The 24,562-nt window shown below is 43.5% G+C and overlaps 1 protein-coding gene across 2 annotated transcripts in view; it reads right to left on the reverse strand.

Moving 5' to 3' along the window:
• Positions 1 to 681: 681 nt before the first annotated feature.
• Positions 682 to 24,562, reverse strand: part of LOC120033004 (testis-expressed protein 2-like) — a 61,417-nt gene continuing 37,536 nt past the window's right edge. For both annotated transcript variants that reach the window (XM_038979292.1, XM_038979291.1), the window contains exons 4-13: positions 19,101 to 19,301; positions 17,777 to 18,101; positions 17,263 to 17,507; positions 16,940 to 17,107; positions 16,009 to 16,108; positions 8,422 to 8,548; positions 4,796 to 4,909; positions 4,405 to 4,614; positions 3,900 to 4,020; positions 682 to 3,777 (exon numbers count right to left, since the gene is read on the reverse strand). In XM_038979292.1, coding sequence (XP_038835220.1) covers positions 3,616 to 3,777; positions 3,900 to 4,020; positions 4,405 to 4,614; positions 4,796 to 4,909; positions 8,422 to 8,548; positions 16,009 to 16,108; positions 16,940 to 17,107; positions 17,263 to 17,507; positions 17,777 to 18,101; positions 19,101 to 19,301 — 1,773 coding nt within the window. In that variant the 3' untranslated portion in view covers positions 682 to 3,615. The remainder of the gene's footprint in view (positions 3,778 to 3,899; positions 4,021 to 4,404; positions 4,615 to 4,795; positions 4,910 to 8,421; positions 8,549 to 16,008; positions 16,109 to 16,939; positions 17,108 to 17,262; positions 17,508 to 17,776; positions 18,102 to 19,100; positions 19,302 to 24,562) is intronic.

Consider the following 24,562-nt stretch of genomic DNA (forward strand, 5'->3'; position numbering starts at 1 on the left):
AATGTATTGAAACAATACTGAAAATGTAAAAGTTGGCTGATAAAGCCTCCTGTCATCACCTGTGAAGACATGACAGAGTAGACACACATATTTAAATATTCACTAACGTTATGAAGTTTAAGACAATCATTCATTAGGCCCTCATACTGTACCTTTGCTTAAAAATGAAATAAGACAGATACCTATGATGGCTATGCCTACTACGCGCATTATTTCTCATGGAATGCTGCTATCCACTTGTCTTGAAGTTAGCGTGCCTATCCGTTAATATGCTATTAACGCTAACGTTAGCTAGATTGCCTAACAGCTTTAAAATACCAGAATGTTTTAAATGTTCTCGAATGCATAAGTTACTAAACCTTACGGCTGCTATATCACCTCTTCAGCAACAACAAATAATCCTGTAGCTCGAAATACGAAATTGAATTTGCAAACTAAAAACAGCTACTCACCTCTGTTTGTCAGCCGGCCAGGCGTTGCTAGGAAACGATTAACTTCCGTGAAGGGATAAGGAGTAGAGCCTAGTCATTGGATAGTGCCGCCCCTATTGAATATTGAAATTTGTGGACTATTCAAGCTTTGCAGTACATGGATTATAAGAAATGGAATTGGAACATTTTAAATATAGATGCATGGCATGTGACTGTGCAATTAAAATAACTTCAGTATATGATAAAAAAATTGTTTCATTAAAAAAATCTTTATTTCAATCAAGAGCAAATAATTACAAAGCACGTTGATATTTTTTTAATCATTTGTACCACAATACCATTGCAATTCAGTCGTACAAAATCGACAACAGAAAAGAACAAGGCCTGCTAAATCGACATTTGTAAAAATAAAAAGGCATTATTTAAAAAAACTTCCTTTAGTGAAACTTGGTCTCTCCCAACTAAGAGACCAAGTTTCAGCCAAGCAGTAGACATGGATGAGGCTCAACAAATTTGTCCTTAATCTAAATAATCCATCTATTTGCAGACTCATCAACTCTTATTATATAAATCTGATGTGCTATTCATATCATCATTCTGTCATTGTATTTCAGAAAAGCAGACAAAGCGTTACAAAACATTCTAATTCCAACCTGGTACTAGACCTACATTCAGGTCCATAATTATTGGCACCCTTGATAAAGATGAGCAAAAAGACTGTATAAAATAAATACAAATGCTGAGCTATATTGTACACTCCAAAAGAACTGGGGAATTCTATTATTTTATACTAATAAAATTGCTCAGAGAACGAGATTTTGCTTAACAATAAAACATTCTTTAAAAAGAGGTGTCAAAATTATTGGCACCCCTGTTTTCAAGTCTCAGCACCCTCCCCTTAACAAGGATCTGGAAAGATTCTGTATGGATGAACGGTCCAATATCCCTCCCACTGTGTTCTCTAATCTTTTTCTTTAAAGGCTCAGTGTCCTTATCCCACAAAGGTACGATGCTGGAGTACTGAAAACAGGGGTGCCAATAACTTTGACGCCTATCTTTGAGTATTGTTTTATTACTTTTTAAACTAAATCTCTTTCTCTGAGCAATTGTGTTAACATACAATAATCACATTTTCAACATAAAATTGCATGCAATATAGCGCAGTATTTGTATAATTTATTTTAGTATTTTTGGCTCATCTTTATCAAGGGTTCCAATAATAATATTACCAACTGAACGATCGTAAAAATGAAAATTGAACAAGAAACCAATTAGAAGTAGAAGGAAAGTTAAGGATATTCCTTCATCAAGGACATTCTACAACAGTGTTTTAGCATCCTGACAAATAAATGGAACGAAACACAAATAGGAATTCATGTAAACAAATCCAATGCTAAAACTGTGCATTTAAAACTTAACTTCAAAATGAAGAAAACATAACCGTAGAGTATAGAAGGTGATTCAGACTTCAATAGTGATGATTTGAGACAGTTAACCATTTATTTTAATATTAATGATGGTTTTGGCAAAGGGCACACTGCATCATTTAGTTTGACTCTACCAAGTGTCATTTAGCACATCTGGCACGGGGGCTCATTTCCAAGCATTGGCAACTGTTGATGATGGCCATTTGAAAAAACATTAAAAAAAAAATTAAAAAAATTAAATAAAAAATACATAACACTTCCTACATCATTTGAAAAAAAATACATGAAAACCTAAGTTGTGCCGAGTACGACAGGAATGGTCTTAACATGTGCCATGGGTATTGTACATGCTAGAGAGAGCATAACACAATAGCACTGCAAATATGCAATACATGTCTGTAGATACTATTTCATTAATAGTGTTTACAAGGAAAACATAAATCAAAACTTCTGTTTTAGTTGTGCAATACTTGGCATACCCCAATCAGCATAATCCATGTGATTGGTTAGGAATAGTTTCCATACAACAAACAATAAAACAGTCCAATGTCAATGTAGCCATACATACATTCAACAAAAGTGTTAGGCCTATTATGTACATCTTTTCAGAAATACACATCTTTACAAGATTATATATATATATATACTATTTTCTCATTGCTCACCTCATGTCCACGTCCTTAGTTAGCAAGGAACTTGCATAGGCATTAGTGAATTAAAGACACGTGTTGCCTAGGTAATGACGGCTAACCCTATAGCATTGGCTTCCAGAGAAAATTGAGGGGAGGGGCTTCATATAGCTGCTTCCATACAGATACGGACACAGTGATCATTTGCATATAAAAAGGTGTGGTGTACAGTTAAGAGGGGAACTTTCCCCCTTACCACTGCTATAGGACCAGACATGTTCTCATCCCCGAAATGGTTAGGATTTGGGGTAATCTGATTCTAGGCCTGTGGTAATGGGGAACTTCTATCCCGAGCAGTAAGAGATGTGGGGTCACAACACAATATATGTGTATATACTGTTAGTGTTCACCTGGACAAAGCATAGGGTGCATTTGATGCCAATGTGACATTGTCAAAAGTATGCACTCCTGCTTCTAGTGTCAGGCTTCACACACACATGCACTCTCTTGCAGACACACCTGTACAATAACAAAAGTATAATCTAGCGGTGGCATGTCTCATTCAACCATTTCTTTTCACTTCATTCTCTCTTGATTTGGGTCCCCAAACAAAAGTTGTTGTCTATCTAGGACGTAAGGTGAACGGTGAATGCGATATAACCATGTGTTCATAGGACACTGTGTAACCTTATAACGCACAAAAACTCTCCACACCGCTCCACCTATACCCCTAGCGTCTAACCTGCCCCTGTCAAAGGTTGTATCACTGTTACATTTGTGCCATTCTGAGAAAAATCTACTTTTCTAAGTCTGTTCATCCTACACAAATTAAAGAACAGAGCAGAAAGTTAGTTTTTATTTTTAGTGTTTCTCCTTCCTGGTTGGTTGACTGACCTCTGTCTCGTTCGGTCAGTGAGCTTGTTAAAGGTCAAAGTTCATCTGATGACTGAGGTCATCCTGTTCTGCCAGTGACAAAAAAGACCCTTGGGTATGGAGCTATTGGAATGTCAATGTGGTAACAGAAGTCTTTTTGTATGTCCTTATGCACCAATAGGCCTTATACTACTACAAGACCCCCTGGCTCCCATTCTAATTCACACGTTTCAGGCAAATACTGTAAACAATCCTTCATATGCCGCTAGTGGCGCCCCCCTCTGTTTCGGAGGGCTCCGTTTCCCTCTGGGTTGTATCGGCTGTGGAGGTGGAGGGCGTTCCAAAAGAGCGGGGGTCCATGGCAGAGTGCATGATGGTCAGCCACAGGTCGTCCATGTTTGGCATGACAAAGATTTTCTACGTCGAAGAGAAGATGGGAGAGATTCAGAGATGCTACATTTGATGTAGTATGCTGACATACAGTTTGGACAAAGTACGGTATTACGCACACACAGGCATGCAGACACACACACACATACCTGAAACTCCTGGTCCAGTTTCTTCTCGATCCAGTCGGTGACGTGTGCCAGTGTGACCTCTCTCTCCCCCAGTTTGGGCCGAGCCTTCAGCTCCAGGTGGGGTGGACTCCTGAAACCATACCTGCGATTCAAAACAGAGTCAACAAACACACTAGAGAAACACCAGAGTGTAGATATCAACTATAACAGATCATGCAGCACTGAGCCATTTGTTATTGTACTATGTGGGCAAGTTAATGGTAAAGGTTACTCAGAATAATAAGGCACACAAAATGTCAGTTTTCAAGGGATGTGATCAGTCACCAGCAGAGGGCACAAGTGCATTGCGGAACATAATTAACTAATGCACAAGTATGCCAACACGTGTTTGATTGACACCCCAATAATATAATATTAAAGTGTATTCATTATGTATTGTGGTGGAAATTAATGTGTTGGGGTGTAGCATATCCTGTTGCTGGGCAGAGGTATGATGTATAACTATATGAAGCTGTTTAGAACATACCATATCCTGTCAGTGGGCGGGGGTGGGATGTTGACGGCCAGCGTGCCCCTGAGCTCCTGTACCTCCACGGTGAGCAGCAGGGGCGTGTTGGACACCTCCTCCATCTTCTTCTTGATGAACTCCGTCTCGGTGGCCTTCTGGAAGTACTTGGACTTGGCGATCTTGTCCACGAAGCGCATGATCTTACTGGGCTGGCGGCCCCCCGTGTATCTAAAGGAGAGGAGAGATTTAGGGGTTGTACTTTGTCGCGCAAATCTACCTTGATTTATGTAAAAGTCTGAATTACGTGAAAGTCTACATTAAGATCAAGTCTGGATTACATGAAAGTAGTACGGAAAGGTACTTTAAAAGGTAAACAAGGTAAATAATCAGGGTAAAAGTAAATACTCACCCCTCTGCTCCAGGGACGTCATTGGTGACCTCTGAAGTATCCTCTTCGTCTGAGGACCCAGCACTGGATGACTCCTCATCACTGTCAGCTAGGCAGTACGTCCGTGGTCTGTACCTGGCGCACACACACACATGATTCAGTATGGATTCATCCCCATTGTTTTCAGAGGGAAAGCTGACTACAAAGCCTGTTCATACAGTGGTTCCTCCTTTAAAAGATGCGAGCTTACACCGCGGGACTTAGAGGTACCCAGCGTCACAGCTTCATTGCTCCAGACCACCACAAGGGGGAGTTAGAGTCCTCATTATGCATTTAGGTCCCAAGGTTTTTATATGACCAGTCATATCGAGTGGTTCCAATGACGAATTTGACGCGAGCCACTAGTCTGTGGTGACTGACAAAACATTACGGGGGAAGCAGATGTAAATCGTTATAATGTCATACATAACGAGTCAAGCAAAAAATGAACAATTGAGAGGAATATGTTAGTTAATGTAGAGACAATTGATTGTGCATATTTTTTTGTCATAAAGTTAATTTTACAAAAATCGCTATTTATCAGGTTTTTTCCCCAGTCATATCCAATACCAGCTGTATCAAACTCCATTCTTTGAATGATGCTGTGTCTGCATGTATGTATTACAATTATACACTTAAACAGTGTTTACTACTCCTGCTCCTGGGACATCAATGATACACATTGTAACTATGCAATAGACTAGAAACATGATTTAAGTAAAGGCTGATTTGTAATTCATATATACAGATTTTAAAAAACAGTACATCCTGCCAGCACGCCCACAAGCGTGCTGAATGAAGCGTGGAGGCGAGCAAGGAACGAGATGGGAGTAACAATCCAGGCTATTTGCTCTGAGACTGGCATAATAATGTAATGAAACAAGCAGGGAGCAGGTTTCGAACCCTCAACATTCTAGTCCGAAGGCTGTTCCCAAATGTATTAATTGGGGTTGGGGCTGATTGTGGCTAAAAAACCTTTATCAATTGGAATCTTTAACATGTGGAAAGGGGAAAAAGCATTGTTATTAGTTTTTCACAAATGTAGCAAGATGGGCGAATAGCTGAACAATAGACTATTCACCCTTTATTAAAGAATTGTCTAATAGCCGAGCTAGGTGTGAACCCCCCCTCTCCCCAGCTTGAGCTGTGTGAACCCCCCCCAACAAATAATTTGTATCCATCTTTCCACACACGGTTAATGTTCTGCGGAGAGAAGTATATATATATATACATACACACAGAGTTGAAGTCAGATGTTTTACATACACTTAGGTTGGAGTTATTCAAACTCGTTTTTCAGTGCATGACAAGTAATTTTCCCAACAATTGTTTACAAACAGGTTATTTCACTGTATCACAATTCCAGTGGGTCAGAAGTTTACATACACTAAGTTGACTGTGCCTTTAAACAGCTTGGAAAGTGCACAAGTCCCTTCTACAGCAAAGCACCCCCACAACATGATGCTGCCACCCCTGTGCTTCACGGTTGGGATGGTGATTTTCGGCTTGCAAGCCTCCCCCCTTTTCCCCAAAATATAACGATGGTCATTATGGCCAAACAGTTCTATTTTTATTTCATCAGACCAGAGGACATTTCTCCAAAAAGTACAATCTTTTTCCCCCATGTGCAGTTGCAAACCGTATGGCTTTTTTTATGGCGGTTTTGGAGCAGTGGCTTCTTCCTTGCTGAGCGGCCTTTCGGGTTATGTCAAAATGGGACTCGTTTTACTGTGGATATAGATACTTTTGTACCTGTTTCCTCCATCATCTTCACAAGATCCTTTGCTGTTGTTCTGGGATCGATTTGCACTTTTCACACCAAAGTGCATTCATCTCTAGGAGACAGAACGCGTCTCCTTCCTGAGCGGTATGACAGCTGCGTGGTCCCATGGTGTTTATACTTGCGTACTATTGTTTGTACAGATGAACGTGGTACCTTCAGGTGTTTGGAAATGGCTCCCAAAGAACTAGACTTGTGGAGGTCTACAATTTTCTCTGAGATCTTGGCTGATTTCTTTTGATTTTCCCATGATGTCAAGCAAAGATGCACTGATTTTGAAGGTAAGTCTTGAAATACATCCACAGGTACACCTCAATTGACTCAAATGATGTCAATTAGCCTATCAGAAGCTTCTAAAGCCATGGCATCATTTTCTGGAATTTTCCAAGCTGTTTAAAGGCACAGTCAACTTAGTGTATGTAAACTTCTGACCGACTGGAATTGTGATACAGTGAATTGTAAGTGAAATAATCTGGCTGTAAACAATTGTTGGAAAAATGACTTGTGTCATGCACAAAGTAGATGTCCAAACCAACTTGCCAAAACTATAGTTTGTTAACAATACATTTGTGGAGTGGCTGAAAAATGAGTTAATGACTCCAACCTAAGTAAACTTCCGACTTCAACTGTATATTACATAGGATATGCAAATTCACGAGCATCACGCTCTCTACCTACTCCGTGTAAAGAAATTCGACTGCAACCAGAGATCTGTATATAATGACGAGATTCTCATGTCTCCGCCATAACAATGGGAGTCGTCATCCCCAAACAAGGAAAGACAGGCGACAAGCATAGGTCCAAAATAATCCCATAGAAACGCATTGGGATTATTTTGGAAAGATTTTGGTGAGAGTGAAACCTCTCGCTTTGCATGTTCCTCTCTGCTGCGTTTCCCTGTCATCGCTCGCTTCGTGACTGACAGGAGCCTATCCTATCAACAGCTCTTTAGAAGATGCATATCGTTCATTCGAGTGCGACAGGGCTCGACGGACTAGCGAATTTAAACTTTTAAATGAAAAGTAACGTAGTTAATATGAAGTGGAAAATGTAGCAAGCTGAAAATGAGTCTAATGGGCTGATTAGCCGACAGCTTCAGCCGGCGCTAATGGAAAACACTGAGTATGGACTGATGCGTCCTCTTGAGATCCCCTTTGTTTTAGAATTCACATGAGGACACAGAGATTCTGAACACTGACAAAATGAACCCATTCACAATGCCAGTTAGATAGGATGGAAGCTATATGTAATGAAATTACCACAAAAACAGATTGAAATGGAACGAAAATGGAAATGAGAAGGCCCCAGAGAAACTCTGCACTCACCAGGTGAAGAAAATATCCATATAAGGGTGCGTCCAGGAACAGAAGGAAGGAAGGACAGAGAAAAGGGTAGAGTGTACAGAGGACGAGTTAAAAGAGAACTGTAGCTAACCCCTGACCCCGGGGAAAGCTAATTCTGTCATTATCATGTGTTCAGAGGAGGAAAACATTGTAAACCTTTAACAGTTGTTTCAAGAAAACCAAAACGTCAGTGCAAATTTGTCGACAAAGCAGCTTTGAATAAGGTTAATATCCGACTGGATAGTGAAGAGAATGTCTCATACTTCCCATACACCGAGTAGGCTACACAAACGTTTACTGTGGGAAAACAAGGTTATTCCACCCTTTGCAACCACCCTTGAGAGCAATTACGTTCATTAAATGTTTCATAGTTAAAATACTGTTAACCCTACACCGTAAACCTATCATGAACGTTTATAATCATTATTAGAGTAGGTCACACACCAGTCAGTGTTGTGTTAGTGAGGACCGTTCCTTCCCCTTACCCATCCTTGCTGATGTCTCTGATGCGCATACAGTCGCCGTCCTTCCCCAGTCTGATCAGGTTCATCTTGGTCTCCAGGGTCATCAGGAAGGAGCCACTGTACGAAATCTCCAAGTCAAACCACAGACCTGGGGGAGAGAGACAGACAGACGTAGGCCAGTGTGAGTATCTGTGTGGGGCGGGGGACGACAAGTTTGTGTGTCCGTGTGTGTAGTCGCAATGACACATCTCAGTGTGCGTTTAGAAGAATCACAATGGAGTGGAAGAACGCACATCAGATGATCATTTTGACAAACCAAACTACTTCAACCAGCTTTGATCAGTAACCTACCACCATTGACTGTAGTTTGAAAAATATCAGCGCTTAAAAGCAGCGCTTCAGGTAAAGTAATTGGAAACGACACTAAGTGATGAACTTTCCAGATCTGCAGAGCCTAAAAGTTGAGTAGACATGGCTAAAGGTTCTCAGTCTGTGGCGAATGCTCCAGGACACTAGCCTTCAGTCTGCCATTCACTTCTGCCTCCCTCCCTCGCAGTCTCTCGCTCCCCTGCCTCGTCCTCTCCCACTAGCATCTCGGACCCCCACGTTCATCCCTCTCTCAAATCTCCCTCCATCTTTCTCTCATTGCCTGACAGTGGAAGAGAACCGAAGGGAGGGATACAAAAAGAGAGAAAGAGAGAAAGAGGGAGAGATCACAGGACCCTTTGAACAGAGGGGAAACAGTTGGACACCGTGCGATACCCCTCATAGGGCTCGTTTGATGTCAGCGGGGTGCTGCTCGCTGTATAAACATGGTTCTCTTCTGAAAGCCCCAGCCCTGCTAATCTGGGTTAGAGAAATCTCCTATCAAGGCCCCGGCCCAAAGCCCCTCTCGCATGGGGCAGGCCTGGGTTCTCCGACAGGGGGCCCATCACACACAATATTACACAGCAGCACAGTACGTGAACACACACTAGCACATACACGCTAACACACACACATCATGGAACTGTACTTTGGGAGAGTGCTACTTTACACCACTAGGGGGCACTCATGGGTTGATAGATGATGCAGGCTTGTGTGTGTGTGTGAGAGAGAGCAAGACAGAGAGCGAGAGAGAACACACACTTTCTCTTGGCAACACAGTAAGACTTCCCACTAACACACCACTTGTACCTCTCCTACAGCAGGAATGATGGGAATTCTATCTGTCTTAATCAGACAGTCAATCAATAGACGAAACACAGACACATACAGTTAATTCGGAAAGTATTCAGACTCCTTCACTTTTCCCACATTTTGTTACGTTACAGCCGTACTCTAAAATTGATTAAATTACATTTCTTTCCTCAATCTACATTCAATAACTTATAAAGACAAAGTGAAAATAGAAATACCTTACTTACATAAGAATTCAGACCCTTTGCTATGAGACTGGAAATTGAGCACAGGTGCATCCTGTTTCCATTGATTATCCTTGAGATGTGAGGGATAGGTGAAACTTTGCACTAGTCAGGATCGAGGGAAAGATGAACAGAGCAAAGTACAGAGAGATCCTTGATGGAAAAACCTGCCCCAGAGCGCTCAGGACCTTCAGGACATGTCTCTCATGTCTGAGCCGTTGAATTGCGACTCACCTTTATCTCTATACTGATATTTAGCTTGTTTTATTACCTTGCAGAGTGAATAACTACACTGTTTATATTCTGCCATATTACCAGTCACCTTGCAATGGTTAAATGCGGTGGTTCGCACTTCCAGTTTCGCGGGAATGCTACCATCTATTCACGGTTTCTGGTTAGGGTAGGACCTCAGACTAGGTCAAAGGTTCACCTTCTAACAGACGGAAGCCACAGTAAAAAAAGGAACACGACAGCCCGCTTGGAGTTTGCCAAAAGGCACCTAATTGACTCTCAGATCATGAGAAACGAGATTCTCTGGTCTGATGAAACCAAGATTAAACTCTTTGGCCTGAATTTAAAGCCTCAAGGCTGGAGGAAACCAGACACCGTTCATCAAATGGCCAATACCATCCCCACGGTGAAGCATGGTGGTGGCAGCGTCATGCTGTGGGGATGTTTTTCCCATCGGCAGGGACTGGGAGACTAGTCAGGATCGAGGGAAAGATGAACAGAGCAAAGTACAGAGAGATCCTTGGTGAAAATCTGCTCAGGATCTCAGACTGGGGCGAAGGTTCACCTAACAGGACAACGACCCTAAGCACACAGCCAAGACATCGCAGGAGTGGCTTCGGGACAAGTCTCGGAATGTCCTTGAGTGGCACAGCTAGAGCCCGGACTTGAACCAGATCGAACATCTCTGGAGAGACCTGAAAATAGCTGTGCAGCGATGCTCCCCATCCAACCTGACAAAGCTTGAGAGGATCTGCATAGAAGAACGGGAGAAATACCCAAGAACACTTGAGGCTGTAATCGCTGCAAAAGGTGATTCAACAAAGGGTCTGAATACTTATGTAAAAGTGATATTTTTTGTTTTCATTTATTTATAAAAACAAAAAAATGAAATATTACATTTACACTGGCAGCTTGGCAACTGGCAGCTTCATTAAATAGTACACGCAAAACACCAGTCTCAACGTCAACAGTGAAGAGTTGACTCTGGGATGCTGGCCTGAGTGATGCCAAACTTTTGAACGGTAGTGTATACACACACACTTCAAAAAAACGTTTTTTTTTTATTTTTCATTATGGGGTAGTGTGTGTAGTAGATTGATGAGGGGGGGAAAAAACAATTTAATCCATTTTAAAATAAGGCTGTAACATACATTAATGTGGGGGGAAAAGTTAAGGGGTCTGAATACTTTCCGAATGCACTGTACATAGTATACACACACTGGACAATTGGAGACTCATATCCCCCTCCAAACAGCGAAGCTCTGTACGAGGCTGTAATTGAATAACATACATTCTCTACATCACATGGTCTTCTTTATCATGGCATGTCACAGAACACTGTGTACAGAAAGACCACTGAAGGTGCTTTGAAATGACAGATGTTAGGCCTACTTGCACTTAAAAGAAACTTGATAGCTAGACAGACAAGGTTTCGGTACAAATGTAATTAGCATTGAGTATTATATTCATTTTCAATTCGTATTGTAGGCCAATTTTTTTGTGGGCTTTCATCCAAAAGTAATTTATCTAGGACTATGCTTGAGTGAGAGGAAAATCATAAAGAGAGTAGCATTCGAGTTGAAAGCTCATAAACCAGCAAGCCATCAATGTGCCGGGCTGACCTTTAGCCTCACTGTTTGTGTTGCTTTCACAGAAACATAGCAGGTTGAGAAAACGAGGAACTATGCATGACAACCAACTAGTGACACCATTCGCCTACGGGGTGAACACTCCCAGAGGGAAGGGTTGGAGAAGCTGTGCTTCTTTCTCAACACCGTCTTCTCCAAGCCTGAACGCTAGCTGTGCTAAGTGACCACAAGGCAGCCCTGTGACACCAGAGGCACGCAAACAAACACACCCCTTCCCTGTCCAATCAGACCTACTCCGTCCACATCCCCATGGTGTGAAAGAGAGAGCCCGGAGACTTGTGGCCCTTGCCTAACCCTGTGTGGCCCTGGCGATAATAAGGCTGTGTCCGACAGCGTTAGGGAAGGCAGGGCTGATGGCGTGGGGAGAGGAGCCCCAAATCGCTAGCTGCGAGAGCAGTATAGAAAGGCCAACTCTGGCTTAATTGGGGTGAGCTGGCCTGGTGACGAGTCAGACGAGCGGAGCACTCCCATGCATACAGGCTCAGAGGAAGGAAGGATGCCAATGTGAAAGCACGCAGGAAAGTACACACTCTGGCACAAAACACACACACACACACACACACACACACACACACACACACACACACAGAGAGAGAGAGACAGACACACAGAGAGAGAGACAGAGAGAGTTGGTCCACCCTCTATTCCACTGCCAGTGAGTTTTATTGATCGTGGTTGCCCAGCAGTTCCAGTAAGGGCAGAAGGCAGAGACCTTGAGCTGACTGGAGGACTGGCTGGCTGCACACTACAAACTGGGCCTCTCTAACTCCCTGGATTATATAAATGTTTATTTAGAACGTAAACTAAAGGATCTTTTCCTTAACAAACATTATAGTTGCATACACTTGTTCCAATGCAAATTATTCAAACGTTGGTGAATTCTAGCAATTATTTGTCTGTTAACCTGCACATTGCCAGTTCAGCTGTGTGTTAGCCTCAGTCTAGAACAGTGGTAGTCAGTGGTCAGGCTGGGGGGGGATTGGCACTGCAGTGGGGTTGCCAAAATAAAAATAATATTGAAACATGTTTGAGAGACAAATGTAATGAATTTAAGGTTATTTGTTGATATAAAATGATGTTGTCCAGCTATATTCGACAGCAAATTCTACTGTTAGTGAGAGTTAAATATTGACCTACTTACTTGGGGGCCTATTTTGAAACGGTTAACCATGTTGCAGCATATGATCATTACTAAGTAACATTTGGTTGCAAGATAGTGGGACTCTGTAACCTAGTTGGATCGAACCACCATATTATTGACGACGTCTTACATTGCAAAACATTACATTGCATAACGTCAGGCAATAAAAAAAGATTTTCCCAGAAAGCTGATTACTCCTTAAACCCATAACTCACAAAAAAACGAAATTAACAATCCACAAAAAAAAAATGGCTCGTGTTCATTCTTATTGGACAAGTACAAGTAGCCGCTCCCCATTTCACTCAATGCTTTACTGTTTGGTGACTAATGAACATAACCCAGTCCCCCTGAGTGTAGTGGAAGTGCATTCCTCCAACTCTGATCCAACAGAATCTGTTCCCCTCTCAGCTTGTGGTGGAATCCATTTCCTCTGTCATTAAGTCACATCGGAGCGCGGGGCGATAGAAATGACAAAACAATGGTGGCAGTGACTCACAGAGGAACAGCAGGGAGACACCGAGAGATCTAGACAGAGAGTGTTTGGCAAAAAGAGGAAGAAACAGAATGAGAGGAACAGAGAGAGGGAACAGAGAAACTGGGAGAATTAAAGATGGGTACTGTAGAAAGACAGATGTGTAGAAAGAGAGAGAGAGAGAAGCGACAATCCGAATGCCAGACACAGAAACGCACATTATTTCACTAGTGTTCATCTCTTCCTGTCTTTAACTCAAGCCCATGGGAGAAGCAGAATCAAGACTGGGCCCTAGCCATTTAGAGGCCATAGGAGGGCCATGCCCCAATGGAGTGGGGGCATTCAGTGGGCCAGTCATCTTTAGCCATTACTAGGATGTAAAGCATCTAATCTACATATCATATGACGCCATCTCGCCTAATATTTACACACTAATAAGATGCAGGAAAATCTATACTGTGGGGCGTAAGGGTGTATGTACCCAGGAATGACATGTGATGTGTATGCACCCAATAATGATTACCTACTGTGCAAATACGGAAGGTAAGGTGCTGGATGGTTAGATGTTACGAGAGATACACTGCTACTGCTAGACAGCAACCAACCGACTGTCACTCCAACCGACTGTCACATACCAAAGTGAAGGCATTTACTACTAGTAATATTAAGTATTGTCCAAACCTACGCTCGACTGTGCTATACAAACTGCAGCGTGTCTATACTGAGAAGCTGGTTGTGCAACTAACAGCCAAGTCTATGACCCCTCTATTGTACCTCGGCCTTTATTTACTCAGGTCTAACAGATAACCATGTGACCCACTCAACAGCTCAGGACTTGATTACATTCTACTTAGCAAGGCATTTGCCCACAACACACATTCCATCACACTAGCAAAACACGCTGAACAAGAGCTTCACTAACATAGTATGTCATTCATCGATAATGTTGTCAATGAGTGATACTGAGTGAGTAAACGCCTATCAGGATTGGGTTGACTCCTGTGGAACATAATGATCTAATTCTTCTTATTAGATATATTCCTTGATAATGTTGTCAATTTGTGGTATTGAGTTGAGCTATTGCCCCTACTGGGATTGCACATTCTCCCTCTGTTGATGAACGCAATGTTAGAATTCTTATTCTTAGATAATGCTTCCATTCTATATTGTAAGACTAAGTCATCCCCGACACGGACCAGTCTGGCATCTTGTTCAATTAATCATCTATTCCCATGACTTATCGATCATATGATGGTCTAATTTGTGTGTGTGTGTGTGTCTGTGTGTGTGTGTGTGTGTGTGTGTGTGCGCAGCACTAACCATTTCCAAATATTTATCCTCCTACGCCATCATAGCTTTTTCTAATGCTGAATGAATGACCAGCCTATAGCATGTCGTTGTGATCATTGCTGTTAGCATGACTGGCTAAGTGGCTATGTAAAAAGACACTTGTCTTTTGTTCTTGTTGCTGCAGTTAGCGTTAGCGTTGTGGCCCTCACCATTGTCACGGTTGTTGTTTGCGTTGTTATCTCTGCCGTTACTGTGGTCTCTTGGTTGTTGTTAGCTAGCATGACATTGTTTCTGTCAGTGGTTTTATTGTTGGCACTTAGCATTGTTAGCATTGCTATATCTGCTGTCACTGTGGTCTCTTGGTTGTTGTTAGCTAGCATGACATTGTTTCTGTCAGTGGTTTTATTGTTGGCACTTAGCATTGTTAGCATTGCTATATCTGCTGTCACTGTGGTCTCTTGGTTGTTGTTAGCTAGCATGACATTGTTTCTGTCAGTGGTGTTATTGTTGGCACTTAGCATTGTTAGCATTGCTATATCTGCTGTCACTGTGGTCTCTTGGTTGTTGTTAGCTAGCATGACATTGTTTCTGTCAGTGGTGTTATTGTTGGCACTTAGCATTGTTAGTATTGCTATATCTGCTGTCACTGTGGTCTCTTGGTTGTTGTTCATGCTGTCAGTTAGCACTACATCGTGTCTGTCAGTGGTGGTGTTGTCCCCTGGTCCAGGACAGAGCCAAGTATGGAGTGTGTGTGAAAAGAGAGAGAAAATGTACACGTGTTAAACAGTAGCGTGACGTGTGCGAGTAATCAGAGGATGTAAATCAACAGTGCGCCATACGTGTGTGTGTGTGTGTGTGTGGGGGGGGGGGGGGGGGGTCGCGGCTGCGAGAGTGTGCGTGTGTGAGAGAGACTGTGTGTATCCTGGACCTGTGTAGCACTAACTCATATCACATGAGACCACACCGCAGATAAGAAAACTTGGAATTCCTGTACTGATATGACTCCAACCAAATTGTCAACATATTAGACACAGACATACAAAACACCAACGCTCACAATACTGCCCTTATGCTTATAGAGAGCCGTGCTAGACTGAATCTACGGTTCATGCCTTCTCGTAAGGAAAGAGTGATTCTAATAAACAGATTACACAGCACAGCTCTACATGATGCCTCTGCCATGATGGCACCACGCAGCGGAGGGGATCAATTCCAAACGATGGGGTCTGTGTGAAGTGAAATTCAAGCCTGCTAATAGCACATTGCACAGTGGGAGCCTGGCTGAGCGAGTGTGTGTGTGTGTGTTAGTTGCACAGTATGCGTGTTTGAGTGCGTGTATAAATACAATGCATTGCAGTTTTTCTTCACTGGTCAGGATTTGGTTGATGGACAGTTACAGTAGCACACGTCCAGGGTTCTTACCTTGATGGTCAACTGAGGGTTTGGAGGCGCCAAGGATTCTGGGAGTGGCCACGCCCATGTCCAGCTCTGTCAGGGTCAGCTCGTTCATGAAGTAGGGGAGCTGGGGGAGAAAGAAACAGTCAAGTAGATGACACACACAAAGGGTCAGCAGCTGCAGCTGCATAGTAAGTGCAAGTTAGAGGTTGATGGTAACAGGCCACTCACTCATTCTACATCTCCCACATTCTACCAGTCATTCATCTGCCACAAAGGCCCCTATCGACTCCCTCACGCCGGCTAGCTGAGACAACAAGACTAACAGCCAACATCACCACACGACATTGGGAATAGGACCAGACGAAGGACTATCGTGGGGCTAGTAACAACGCCAAAGATGAAACATTGGGGATAATCGAAGGACCAGGATACAAAACAGGGATGGAGAGAGAGAGAGAGAGAGGAATGAGGTTCTCTCTCTGAGCCCAGTGTGGAGTCTCTGAGCCCAGTGTGGAGTCTCTGAGTCCTGTGGCGAGGCTGCACAGCAAAAGTGGCTGACATTTAGAGTGTGTGTGTGTGTGTGTGTGTGTGTGTGTGTGTGTGTGTGTGTGTGTGTGTGTGTGTGTGTGTGTGTGTCCCTGCAGAGTCGTAAGGATACACTGTGAAGCATAAGTCCCCTGGTCTCTTTTTATTTGCGTTTTTTTGTTTCTATATTTAGGCATGCATGGCTCCTTCTCGCTCTCTACCCCTCTTCCCTCCTTCCGAGCCAAATAAACCTCATCTTCTTCATCCCTTCTTTTTTTGTTGTCCTTTGATCTGCTCTGTTGAACCTATGCAGCTCAGTGGTAACAGAATACAGTACAGATACAACAGTGTAAGAACGCTCTTTTAAACACACAAGCCCTTTGTCACAACAGGGTCATAGATGAGAGGCGAGAGGTCAAAGGCCACCCACCCGGATCTTGCTGAGTTTCATCTGGATCTTCTTGGAGACCACGTCGGCCCAGTAGGGCTCGCCCAGGAAGTCCCATGCCACCCGGCCAATCACAGAGTTCACCCAGGCAACAGGCTCCTCCTCCCCCAGCGTAACGACAGGGCCAAAGCTGCTGCTGCTGCTCTGCAACTGGTAGGCGGGTACACAAGAAGTGAGATAAATACTAACTTAAGCACAACTGTGTACTGTGATTTGATTTATTTACAGAAATGATGTATAACAACAGAGTATAGTACAGTAAAAAAAAAAAGAGAAAGAAATAAGAGAGGGGGTTGAAGGTATACCTTCTTGCCCGACCCAGGGCTACTCTGTGGACTCTGGACTACGGGACTAGTGGCAGCGATGGGGGTGGCAGTAGCAGTGGCAGTGCCAGTCTCGGGTGCTACCAGGGTGGCCATGTAGACACTGTAGTCCAGTAGGGACTTGGTCTTGGCTGTTATGCCTGCTGTTGAGTCCCTGGTCCTGGGCTGAGACACTAGCACCTCGTCCAGACTGCTCCGGCTGCTGCTGCGGCTGTGGGAGCTCAAGGCTGACGGTGGGGGGTCAAAGGTGAACAAGATTTTAGAACGATGCAGCTGGATCAATATATTGCATGTGCATTATGAAATACAAATGTGGTCTTGCACTTTCCTCAGTCGCTTTCACATTGTCACACTATATTTGTGCAAGCATGCTAGCGCCAGACATGTTGAGTCAAGCGATAACTTCCTGTAAATAACTAGTACGGAAGAATGTGTGTGTAAGTGTGTGTGTTGGTCCGTGAGTGAGTGTGTGTGGCACCTGGATCCATCCACTCACCAGTCTTACTCCCCTGCAGATCGGTGACTCTCTTTATCCCCGTCTTGGGGGGCTTGGAGGCCAACAGGATCCTCCGGTGCCACTCCTCCTTCTCCCTCCCCGTCCGACCAAACAGGTACAGGGTCAGTTCTGGACCACCGGACCTTTTGGCCTCCTCCGTCCCCACGGTCGCCTCTCCTGTGGCTGTGGTTCTCTCGTGTGTGGTTTCGCTGCGGTCGCCCTCTGCCTTTGACATGAAGTCGTCCTGCTTGGCCAGCTCGATGCGGATAGGGTACTTCTTGTTCCACACGCGCTTCCTGGCCAGACTCTGGGGCACAAGATCGATCTAGAGAGGGAATAGAATGTTTGAGTTGGGGGTGTCTGTGTGGGTCTAATGGGAACATAAATTGAAGTTGAACTGTAGTGGATATTTTAAGTTAACAATGAGGTGAGACAAGATCAATCACCAATCAGGATATTAACATCATTAAAAACGTATCGATAAAGGGATCTGGTCACACCACCCACAAAGTGAATAGAGTGAGAGTCCAATGAGTGGATTGAGCCTCTGGGTTACATACTATATAGGTGCAACATCAGATAACGTACAATGGTTCCGGACACCAACCCAGCACATCCTGTGCCAGACCTTGTCCCCAAATGCAAAGATTGTGTTGTTTTGTTCAGTACTAAGAACATTTGCTGTTACTTAGTCTCCACCTTGCTAAAAAGGGAACGAGGGGAGAGAACAATATCCCCCAAGGCCCAAGGAGGGGGTGACTGACGCACAGACATTGTGGAGACAAGTGATTGGTTCCCCATTACTCACGCCGTCCCCTGGGGCGGCAGGTAGCCTAGTGGTTAGAGCGATGGGCCAGTAACTGAAAGGTTGCTGGATCAAATCCTCAAATCCTGCCTGAACAAGGCAGTTAACCCAATGTTCCCCAGTAGGCCGTCATTGTAAATAAGAATTTGTTCTTAACTGACTTGCCTAGTTAAATTTAAAAAAATCCCTTGACATGGTTTGCAACAGGTAAAGACACATATGAAAACAATGTTCCCTTCTGACCTCCTTTGCTCTATTCTCTTTTTGATATTCTGCTTAGCAACAGGGACATGTGACAGACAAGCCTGACTTCTCCCCTCTCTGGGCCCCCAGGTGACTGAGGCCCATTTGAGGGAGGAAGTGCAGCTGCCGACACCAGAGTCCGAAGGGAGACATTCTAATAACAAGAGTTCAACAGTTAAATCATAAGAATATTCTGCAGATAAGTCACCTTAATTAAGGTTAGGATTGGGAACGGGAAGCTGATCCTAGATCTGTACCTAGAGGAAATGCACCCACCTTGCTGTCAGTGAGGTCGTAGATCTTCTGGCTGATATAGGTGACATCGGGCTTGGGTTCGTTATGGGTGGCCCGCCGCGCGATGTTGCGGTTGGGTGTGGACAGGCGCAGGATGGAGCCCTCCAGTCTCACATACACAGAGTGGGTCAGAGTGGCGTGGTACGTCTCCGGGTCGTAGTTCACTATCTCGTTCATCCAGCCCTGCAGGGGGAGATATAGAAATCAGCCAGGTCAATCAATCAATGGACAAACCAATGGAACAATCAACCAATGACACATTAAACCAATCAATCAATTAACACATCTACTTTGTATGGCGCAATAAAATTATTTGTACAGTAGACTATACAGTGTATTCGTAAAGTATTAAGACCACTTGACTTGTTGAACATTTTTGTTAGGTTACAGCCTTATTCTCAAATTGATTAACTAGTTTTTACCCTCATTTATCTACACACGATACCCCATAATGACAAAGCAAAAATAGGTTTTTAGAAATGTTACTAAAAGTATAAAAATTTAAAAACTGAAATATCACATTAACATACAGTACCAGTCAAAAGGTTTGGACACACTCATTCCAGGGTTTTTCTTTATTTTTACTATGTTCTACATTTTAGTATAATAGTGAAGACATCAAAACTATGAAAACACATATGGAATCATGTAGTAACCAAAAAAGTGTTAAACAAATCAAAATATGTAATATTTTAGATTCAAAGTAGCCACCATTGCCTTGATGATAGCGTCGCACACTCTTGGCATCCTCTCAACCAGCTTCATGACATAGTTACCTGGAATGCATTTCAATGAATAGGTGTGCCTTGTTAAAAGTTCATTTGTGGAATTTCTTTCCATCTTAATGCATTTGAGCCAAGCAGTTGTGTTGTGAAAAGGCAGGGGTGGTATACAGAACACAGACCTACTTGGTAAAAGAACAGCTCGGTCCTTTGGTCCGATGTGTCCAAATTTGAGATTTTTGGTTCCAACCGCCGTGTCTTTGTGAAACGCATAGTAGGTGAACAGATGATCTCTGCATGTGTGGTTCCCACCATGAAGCATGGAGGAGGTGTGATGTTGTGGGTGTGCTTTGCTGGTTACACTGCCAGTGGTTTATTTAGAATTAAACAGTTCACTTAACCAGCATGGCTACCACAGCATTCTGCAGCGATACACCATCCCATCTGGTTTTCGCTATTAGTGGGACTGTCATTTGTTTTTCAACAGGACAATGACCCCAAAAACACTTCCAGGCTGTGTAAGGGCTGTTTGACCAAGAAGGAGAGTGATTGACTGCTGCATCAGGTGACTTGCCTCCATAATCACTCGACCTCAAACCCAATTGAGATGGTTTGGGATGAGTTGGACCGCAGAGTGAAGGAAAAGCAGCCAACAAGTGCAGCCAACACTTTTTTGGTTATGACATGATGCCATCTGTGTTACTTCATTGTTTGATGTCTTCACTATTATTCTACAATGTAGAAAATAGTAAAAATAAAGAAAACCCTTGACTGAGTAGGTGTGTCCAAACTTTTGACTGGTACTGTAAGTATTCAGACTCTTTACTCATACTTTGTTGAAGGACCTTTGGCAGCGATTAAAGCCTCGAGTCTTCTTGGGTATGACGCTACAAGCTTGGCACACATATTTGGCGAGTTTCTCCCAATCTCTCTGTAGATCGTCTCAAGCTCTATCAGGTTGGAAGGGGAGAGTCGCTGCACAGCTATTTTTGGGTCTCTCCAGAGATGTTCGATCGGGTTCAGGTCCAGGCTCTGGCTAGGCCACTCAAGGACATTCAGAGACTTGTCCCGAAGCCACTCCTCCGTTATCTTAGCTGTGTGGTTTGGGTAATTGCCCTGTTGGAAGGTGAACCTTTTCCTCAGTGTGAGGTTCTGAGCGCTCTGGAGCAGGTTTTCATCAAGGCTCTCTCAAGGTACTATTCTCCGTTCATCTTTCTCTTGATCCTGACTAGTCTCCCAGTCCCTGCCACTGAAAAACATCCCCACAGCATGATGTTGCCCCCGCCATGCTTTACCATAGGGATGGTGCCAGGTTTCATCCAGACATGCCGCCTGGCATTTGAGGCCAAAGAGTTCAATCTTGGTTTCATCAGACCAGAGAATCTTGTTTCTCATGGTGTGAGAGTCTTTTGGGTGCCTTTTGGCAAATGCCAAATGAGCTTTCATGTGCCTTTTACTGAGGAGTGACTTCCGTCTGGCCACTCTACCATAAAGGCCTGACTGGTGGAGTGCTGCAGAGATGGTTGTCCTTCTGGGAGGTTCTCCCATCTCCAGAGGAACTACTTTCCGAATGCACTGTATGAACCTTCTGTACTGCTGAACCCTTCCGGAAAGACACTACGATGATTTTAGGCACCTGACAAAGCAAATTAATGTTAAATGCATGAACATCTGATTCCGTCTATATGTATAGAAACTAAATCACAATCGTGTCAAAATTGAGATCAAAACTCCTGTGTTGGTCATAGAACAGATGGATCAGAAGGATTTGGTAATGCTCATAGTAGGCTGTTGAGAAGTATGATGCATGTCTTGCCAATAGTCCCGAGTTAATCATTTCATTGTCTCTTTGACTTAGCGGATAGCCTTTCAGCTCCTTTCCTGGGTTTGTTTGCGTTCTCATTTCAATTTATGAACAGGCAATATGTATTAAAACGAAAACCCAGTCTATTTGTGAACTAGGGCGCCCCACGTGTGTAGTTAGACCAAAATGATGTAGTGGGTGGGTCAAAAAGTAATTTGTTTTTGAAAAATAGCTTCCAAAACATATTTGGTGTTGAGGTCAATTACAAAACTTTATGGTAGAAAATTAACTGTGTTGATTTATCTAGCTGTATTTTCCTCCTAAATTACTCATGCTGGCTTAGACTGCATCCTATGTGTGTGTGTCTTCTAATGTCACTGCTACCAACAGCTTCATTAAACTACTAGGCATAATCAACTCTAAGGGGTTGAAATGAAGTCAGTCTAAATCTCTGGACATGCCCTACGCCACAGACGGGACCAGTAACTTCTAAAATGCTTCAAAAGAACGGTGATGCCGTCACAGATTCAAACACACAACAATCCACGACTTGACCTCAACCCTGATGGTCTGCACTGTGGGTTAGGTATGGTGATGATTGAAACTGGTTGCTCCTAGCGGCTATCATCACTTTTACCACCAGTGTATTGTTCACGTTATTTAACTCCAACATGTGTAGAGAAATATTGCACCACTGGTTTAGCCTTGAACCACTAATAAAAAGCCTCATCCAACGGCAGTAGATTGAAGAGGATAGTAAAATCGCGACAGCAGTCATCTAGTAACGTGCTGCCTCCTCGTCGGCTGAGTCTGAAGTAGTGCACTATATAGGGAATAGGGTGCCATATAGAATGCAACCCTCCAGACTCATCTCGTCCCTTCCTCTTCGCAGAGATCAAGACGGCCCCTAGAGCTTTGCCATCACAGACACACAAGTCTCCTGCAGGAAACTTGATATAGGCCTAGATGTGCTGGTTCTATTGCTACCACAGCTAGATATGAAGAGGGAGATGGGAGAGAGTGAGAGAATGACAGAAATAAAAGACAGAAAAAAGAGAGAAGGAGACAGGGAGAGAGGGCATGTGAGAGAATGAGGGAGAACGAGAGCGAGAGACAGAAAGAGAGAGAGAAGACACTTGTCACCAAATTCTCATATTATAGCCCTGAACAAAGCCTATCCCCTTTGTGTCCATAACACCACCATTCACTGTCCCTTTGACTGACAAGGCCAAGCCCAGGACAGTAAAGCCTGACAGTTCATGTGCTTGTGTGCTGCCTGCTGGTGATGTTATCATCAGCTTTCCAATATGTGGGGGTCAAACAAGACAGTGAACCCTCTCCATTATATTGTGACTGACCGACTGGCTTTCGTTGACAGTCCAGAGGTGACATCATTTGGAAGGAGGGCCACGGGACATGGGGTGACCACTCTTCCACAGGGTCTACTACTGCCTGGCAAGCCATGGAGGGCATTAGCAGTGAAGAGAAAGTAGGCTAACAGGCTTTGAGTATGATATACAGCCACAGTGGCTATGGTCTGTCTGATCCATTTGAGTGCTAATGCTGCTAAATGCACAGCTGGCTTCCCTCAGGTAATTTATTGTCTATTAGTGCTAACAATGGAGGATGAGGTATATTTGCCTCGGAGGCTCGCTCTTTTGTTCCCTCTGACATCAAAGCGTTGAGAGAGTCGAAGCGTGGACGATCTCATTTACTGCTCAAATAGGCGTATTTCTTCTCTGAATGGCACTTTATGTGGGCTGTCACGACAGTCGTCTGTATTTGTCTAGAGGAGAGACTAGTCAGGAGACTAGAAGAGGATAATATAAGAGGCTTTGACAGGATGCTAGCAGATACCCATAGACTTCAAGTCATTGTGCTAACGTTAGTTAGCATTGGTTCGCAAAACTACCTCTAACTTCCTTCATACTGGACACAGAGACATATAAATGGTATCCACTAGTTCGTCTGACTCTGGGAAAGTAGATACATGGCCTCATTGCGAAAATCCTAGAGTATGACTTTAAGCCAGTCACGGATCATGATGGGTGCTGAAACGTTGTACAGGTAACTGCCAAAATAAAGGAAACTTGAGTAAATGAGGGATAAAGTATATTTAAAGCAGGTGCTGCCAACACAGGTGAGGTTCCTGAGTTAAGAAATGAACGTCCCATCATGCTTAGTGTCACATATAAAAATCCCCTTTTGCCCATTATTTTGGCTACAATATCTAGAAGAGACCTCGGTGACTTTGAAAGAGGGGGTTCAAAGGAGCATAGGGTGTCTGTGTGCGTCTGTGTGTGTTTCAGTCAGCAGATCTCAACCCAATTGAACACGTATGGGAGATTCTGGAGATTCCTGAGATGGCATTTTCCACCACCACCAATAAAACACCAAATGATGGAATTTCTCGTGTAAGAATGGTGTTGCATCCCTCCAATAGAGTTCCAGACTCTTGTAGAATCTATGCCAAGGTGCATTGAAGCTGTTCTGGCGGCTCGTGGTGGCCCAACGCCCTATTAAGACATTTTGTTGGTGTTTCCTTTAGTTTGGCAGTTACATGTAGGTGATCAGTCAGTAATAAAGGAGACCTGATCTAGGCCTACTTCACGGTGACCTTACAATTCATTCTCTACAAGGGTTGCACAATTCCCAAAGTTCACAGGTTTTTAAGAAGTCCCAGTTGGAGGATTCCTGGAATTAGGAGGGATTAAGCAGGGAGGAAATCCTCCAGCAGGGATTTCTGAAAAATCTGAGAACATTAGACGTTTTTTAAGGTGCTTTTATTAAAACAGTATTGCACAGCAGGAGCTAAAATAATAATTAGTCGCAATTAAGACCAGGCTACAAGATGGTCACCCGGCTTCTTCTTAAAAATGTACAATGAACACCAATGGGATCAAGGCTAGTGAATTACA

The sequence above is a fragment of the Salvelinus namaycush genome, chromosome 39 (genome assembly GCF_016432855.1).
Source record: "Salvelinus namaycush isolate Seneca chromosome 39, SaNama_1.0, whole genome shotgun sequence".
NCBI classification, from domain to species: Eukaryota; Metazoa; Chordata; class Actinopteri; order Salmoniformes; family Salmonidae; genus Salvelinus; species Salvelinus namaycush.